The sequence below is a fragment of the Pomacea canaliculata genome, linkage group LG8 (assembly GCF_003073045.1).
Source record: "Pomacea canaliculata isolate SZHN2017 linkage group LG8, ASM307304v1, whole genome shotgun sequence".
NCBI classification, from domain to species: Eukaryota; Metazoa; Mollusca; class Gastropoda; order Architaenioglossa; family Ampullariidae; genus Pomacea; species Pomacea canaliculata.
The window spans coordinates 14,292,834-14,299,163 of NC_037597.1; the positions used below are offsets into that span (position 1 = coordinate 14,292,834).

The following is a 6,330-nucleotide window of genomic DNA, read 5'->3' on the forward strand; positions in this document are numbered from 1 at the left end:
TGGGTGAGAAGGATTTAGTTACGCAGACGATTCATAAAACCTTGCACTGGATATTACTAGCATTATTCAGACAGAATAAAAGACATTCTTCAGATGAGTTGCCAGAAAACTGTCGCTTGCAATAGCCATTTACTTACAACTGCAGTGAAGCGTCTTGGAGCACACACACTTCTGTCTGGATGGAACTGTCACGGAGGAGTTTCTGTAAGTCTTGCTTCCCCAACAATAAATGAAACGAAGGTAGAGGAGAAACAATTCTACGTGTATTTCAATTCGCCTATCTCCAACTAGTTTTATCTATTCTAGCCCTCCTTTTCATCGAATTGTCTAGTCGACCAGGATGTGGAGGTGTGAGGTGGGCTCCGAACATTTCCTCCCCTTTATTATCCCGTCCCACTTCCTCTACTGTGACATTGCCCCTAGCCTAAAAGCAACAATCCAGTCATCCCCTGTGAGATCAAGACTGCTAAAACATTAATTTGTTATTAATAATCTTTTGTTTATTTCTATTTTTACTTAAACATACATTGGGCGTAATAAAATGTTCACAAATCATTTGACAGGCTAAGCGCCCTGTAATATGAAACATGTAATTGTTTTCCAATGGGCTGGGTCAGACTACACAATCTATGAAAGAAAGAAGGAAATACTTGTAAAGGGAAAGAAAAAGAGAGCAATGTGTACGAGCAACTGTATAAACAAAATAGCAAAGGCATAAAAAGCCAAAATCTAAATTTACACTTCTATAAATCAGCCTTTCCTTTTTCTTCTTACAGTCTTGTAACATTATCTCGATATCAGCACTTAGGAGGCAGAAACCGATTAACCTTGCATCTGCTGACCTCACTCAAATATTTCTGTGCGCATTATTTCACATGTGCACGTCACTCTGCTTTGATAATCTATTCACGGTCACTTTGGTTGGCTCTTCTTCATATTCGTTATCTAATAATTCCCTGCAACCAAAGTCAGGTTTACCAAACTATGTTGTCAAAACTCAGAACCTTTGCCGTAAATATTGGTTTGATACCACAAACTCTACTTTTATGATTGAACCCGCATGTAACAAACGAGTTCATTTTCTTTTCTTGACGATTTGGGCGACTATTTCATCAACCTCATCACGATCAACGCCATCGTCGTTATTATCGCTAGATTTTCATCCGATATTATAAGTGTGGCTTCATGACTAAGTATGATACAATTTCGGTGCCAAAAATTCATGAACTTATTACGAGCTACTTTCTCGTGGAAAACGAGAAGGGCACATAAACATTGTCTAAATGTAATATTTATATAAAAGCAATTATTTCACGTATGGTATAACGTGTTAAAGTTGTCTTCCGCTTTGTTTAATTCTATCCAGCGATACGCATAAAAACTAGCTGCCACACTAAAGTTCTATTTCTACATTACAATCAAAAGTAAAATATTCTGCTTGGAAGGTTTGTCGAAGCTTTTAAAACAGTACTTAATATTTATTTAGTTTTAAATGGTTCTTCTTTAAAACTCGGCCTCAACTGTACTTTGAATGTGTCACACGTAGTCCGGACCAATCTCGTCTTAGGCGCTATCATCATCCTTACCAGCACCAGCAGCACTTCCTGTTCAGTCTGTGGAGCTACAGTCCAGGGAAATCTACCCAAATATTACATATTACAATATCTGGGTATCGTTCATTCCCAATAGTTTCCTTCACTACATCTGTCGACTTCTTCACGCTGTCAAAATTTGCATTTTTATCAGAAATGCACCATTAAAAACTGTTGCCCACCGATGTGACAACAGATTGTTGGAGTCCAGTGTACTAGACGATACTGCACTGTCTAGTTATTAAGTATAATTTGGATAGTCTCTTATTAATCGAATTACTGATCGAATGCCAACAGCTTGGAATCTCATGAACTGTTCTACCTTATAAAAGATCATTGTCGCAAAAGCAATAGCAAAAAAGGCGACAGCACAGAGAGGAAGTTTCCAGAACTGATCACATTTGATGAAGGTAGAGACTTGTTTAAGTAAAATTCAAGGTGACTAAAGGCAGCAGAAGACACCAAGGAAGCAGGATGAGATAGGGTAGGAGAAGATAGAACTTTTACACAATTAAAGGTCTTTGTTTAAGGGTCTATATGATTTGGCACCACCATCCTCCTTCGTCAGACATATCTCGTTCTTCCGGACCCCGGCTGCTCCTCCTGTGATGTCTGCGATCTTCTGGGGTTCCTTCCTTCTCTCCTCTCCGACGAGTGTCCCAGCTGTCGTATTCCCTGTTACCTAAGGTCTCTCTGCTGCTCGACCGCCTGTTATTGCTTCTCTCATGCGTTAGGTCTTCTGAGCTCTGAGAATACCGGTCTTTGATGTGTTTTCTGTCCCTGTTCTTCCTATTCTCGCGCAGGTCCCAACTTTCCTTTTCCTTGTTTCCCATTGACATCCACCCCCTCATCTTCTTTACTTTCGAATGAGCGTGCCGTTCTTGGTTGCTGCTGCTGTTGTTGCTGCTGTCGGATCGAGACCTTCTGGCCGTTCTAGTCGAGGTCCGGTTAGTCTTTGTTTTGTCTCCTGACGCTTTGCTTCTCTCTTGTTCTTCTATAGGCAACGACCGCTTTTGATTTTTATCTCCAGACGATCCCCTTTGACATGGAGTATGATTCACCAAGGTTTTGTTTTGACATCTACCAGAAGGAGATAATGTACGAGATGGCAATTCCTGAGACTCGCAGTCTTTGTAGCGTACGGTGCGCAGGTAGGTCGTGTACTTGTGCTTCACCGGTTGCCCCCGGGGAGTGGACTGTGCAGGGGAGGGGGAGTGCGAGTGCCTCCTATGGCTAATACTCGTCAGGCTATTCGACCGCCGCTCTTTTACGGCCATGCCAAATTCATCCGGCGCCCAGCTGGGCCCAGGCAATGGTTCATTCGTTTCGCACATATCATTCCCTTTTCCAACGATTCTGGAGGAGAAGCCTTGGGAACTGGGCGTATTCTCCCGCGAACGATGTGTCTTGATGGCAGGCGAATCTCCGACATTCGAACCATTGGACCGCTTCGCGGTTTTCGGACTCCCACTCTTCTCTGTGGAGACTGGGGCGCTGATTTTGGCTTTACATGGGCTGGGGAAACCGCTGCTTTGCCTTCTATGACAACGACAGCGAGGGTTGAGCGACTGAGAGGTATCCTGTCGCCCGACTGTGTTGGTAGGCCGTTTGCTGTTGCTACAACCACCTTCTTCTTTCTCTAACTGCCTAAGGTGTTTTTCGATCCAGCCTTTCGGGTTTAAACCGAACACATGCTGAGGTAGCAAGACCATCAGATGTCGACCAGACTCGGAGCTCATGGCCTTGACTTGCCGCAGCTCCACCTGGCTGTTGCGCGCGATTTTCGGGTTCTTATTGACCGGTGGGTCAATTCTTCTTTTCTTCCTGCTTTTCTTCCTGCTTTTCTTCCTGCTTTTCTTGTTTTTGTCCCATGCGTTCGTATTAATGTTGCTATCGCTACAGTCATCGGAGTCTGTGACGTCAGTGGCACGAACGTCCGTGTCTTTGACCTTCAGGACCGTTGAGGATTGTGAGCAATCTGTCACATCTATCCTGCTACTTAGCGCTGCACTCATTTCCTCGTGGCTGTCGCTGCTGCTGTCGCTGCTGCTGTCGCTGCTGCCGGTGGGGGTGAGTATCGGGATATCCCTTGCATCATCAAGGGAGACATCCTTCAAGCTCGAGGCCCGCAGCTTTCGCAACGTGGGGCTGTCCTTCTTTTTGCGCTTTAACCCCTGACCCAGGTCAGGCTGATTGGAGAGACATTCGCGCATGTCGTGTGCCTGATCAGTGGCGTTTACGATGTCGGAAGTGACTGATAACGACGAGCTTTGCGTCCTCGAAACATCGCTGGCTTGGGGACGTGCAGACTCTGCCTCTGGAACTTTCTGAGGAACGTCTGCCACAGGGAGGTGGCAATTTTCTTTTCTTTTCCCCGTGCTGTCTTTTCCTCCAGCTCTCTCTCCTTTCTCCCCATCACCAGTAAAGCCATTCCCATTTCCTCCAGGCGGCGCCACGCTTGGGAAATCTTTCTTCTTGACTTCGCTTTCGTCTCTTTCAGCGCGGCAGAGGCATTTTCGTGTGGGATATCTGTAGGAGGGTCTGGATTCGGAGGACCGTGTCCTCCGTCTTTGTCTGGCAGGAGACGAAGAGAGGTCATCGTCTGTAGCCTGTGTGTTGGCGTTGTTGCTCAAGTCGCTGTGAGGTTGTTGGCCACGGCTGCAGCTCGGGTCGAGTTTGTCTTTATTAATCACATCTGTCAGCAACAGGACTGGAATTCGCCTGGGAAGATAGTGACAGTGTTCATCTTGAGGGGCTGCCATCTAAACGAAGGTATTGCTGCTGAAACCTGAATAAAGCAGAAAAATAGAATGCAACTAAAGCAAGATTTTAGTTCATTGAACATGACTTTAACCTCAAATCTTTTTCATATACATTATTCTAGCGTATTTCTGTTAATATCCCGATTACTTCTTTATATAAGATTTCTAACAGTATTTTTTATTTTTAACAATATGAGACAATAAGAAAACTAGTTCTGAATCAAAGGGTAGGTCAGATGCAAATTTTACTTCTGACTGACTTTATAAAAGTGAAATTGATATGTAAGAGATCTTTGAGGAGGGGATCTTGTCAAATTGATAGCTGAATGTATATGATCGGATTCCTTGATGCGGAGTTCATTGAAGGGAGGCAGGAACCGCCCCATGAAAGAAATTTCATCTGCATTTGTTTTCTTGGTTAATGAGTATCACTCTGTCATGTCGGCATGACCAGTCCACGACTTTGAAATGCAACACATTTCAGCACACATTGCATCACATTACATCACATCACATAACGTTGCTTGCCACAATCGGTTACATATTCAGTATTCATCAAATAGCTTTATGCACGTTTATAAATCTGATAACTATTTTCTTACCGTACCTTACTCTTGTAAGTGCTCTTATAGGCGATAAATTAATTGTCAACTCATTTATACCTTTTCTCTTTTTCTTTCTTTGTGTTTATATTATTTCCAGCGACTATGCTAGGTAAATAAGATTTTCAGTCATTCCCAAAGCTCCTCTGGTCTCAACAAATAAAATTGTCTCTCTTTTCAATTCCCAGTCTTCAATATCCCATCTGCAATTCTATTCGATTCTGAACCACTTATCAGACAAGACGAGGTGTTGTAACAATCTTTTCCAGTTCAGAAAAAGCTGAAACTGTTTAAAAGGATGATGTAAAAATCATTCAGAACAATGCAGCGTCCTTACCCCTGAGTTTTTCAGTGCGAATGTAAGAAATTTGGATGGTCTGTTTCCGACATGCAGCACTCTCTGATGAAGGTGTGTAACAGGATCTAATAATAATAGGTCCTGAAGTCGTAAATGAATTAGGAGGTACATCCGGTTTGTTTTCCCTCAATACCCACAACCTTAAGAAGCTCTCTGTAACCGTCATATTTGTTGACCGAACGCAAGACTGGAATCTGCAGATTGTCAGCTGACTTTCTATAACTCCATAAGTCCATGTTTCATGATTATTGTTGCTGGTAACGAACTACATTCTGAGTAAGATATTTAAAAGTTCAAGATTAGAGCAATTAAGATAATTATAGAGAAATTCTTGAAGAAGCTATTCCTGGTCTTCATTTCAAAACAGAGGTGGTCTGATTCTTTTAGATTAATTTAAGAGCACATCTAATGCTGGCGGGTAGTTCCACGCTTCGGAAGAAGGGTTAAGTCTTAACATATTTATGCAAATAAAAGTAAAATAAAAAGTAAACATAATAGCTTCAATGTTATCAGTGCTCACACTTTCTTACGGTAAGGCTTTCTCCAACTTACTTAGCAAAACTATGTTTTCGTGCTTACTGACCATCTATTGAATTTCCTGGGTCTTCATTTCTTCTCTAATGTTCTTGGATGACACAAACTCCTTGGCGATGTTTGTTTTTCAAAACGCGCGGCTTGAAATCTGCCGCAGGTGCATTTACATCAAATAAATGCAAGCAACAAGTGAGCCGTTTCCTCTACTCACACGCATACCACAATGCACTTGGCGTGCTGACGTCTGCGGCGAAATTACGTCACACATTGTATGACGTAAAACAACGCTTTATGCTGGTGACATTATGGCGGGAGAATTACTTCCCTTTAGATTCTAGTTCATAGTTCGCTCAGAAAATTTTTCTTGGAATTAATTATTATAGATAACAATGTAAAGTAACTTTATGATTAAGGCATAAACAGTCAAATAATGTTTTTCTCGACGTTCTATGCAAGTATTTCAATGAATAAACAAAACAAAA

The 6,330-nt window shown here is 42.4% G+C and overlaps 1 protein-coding gene across 1 annotated transcript; it reads right to left on the reverse strand.

Annotated features, from left to right (window-relative positions):
- Positions 1-478: 478 nt before the first annotated feature.
- On the reverse strand, positions 479-6,092 carry LOC112571057 (serine/arginine repetitive matrix protein 1-like). The gene is made up of 2 exons (XM_025249852.1): positions 5,898-6,092; positions 479-4,380 (listed from the first exon to the last, which is right to left on the reverse strand). The coding sequence occupies exon 2, from the start codon at positions 4,352-4,354 to the stop codon at positions 2,126-2,128; it is 2,229 nt and encodes a 742-aa protein (XP_025105637.1). The 5' UTR covers positions 4,355-4,380; positions 5,898-6,092; the 3' UTR covers positions 479-2,125.
- Between the last annotated feature and the right edge of the window lie 238 nt (positions 6,093-6,330).

Bases quoted from the DNA above. Each gene is read 5' to 3' on its own strand.
- LOC112571057 (XM_025249852.1), bottom strand. From the start codon at position 4,354: ATGGCAGCCCCTCAAGATGAACACTGTCACTATCTTCCCAGGCGAATT.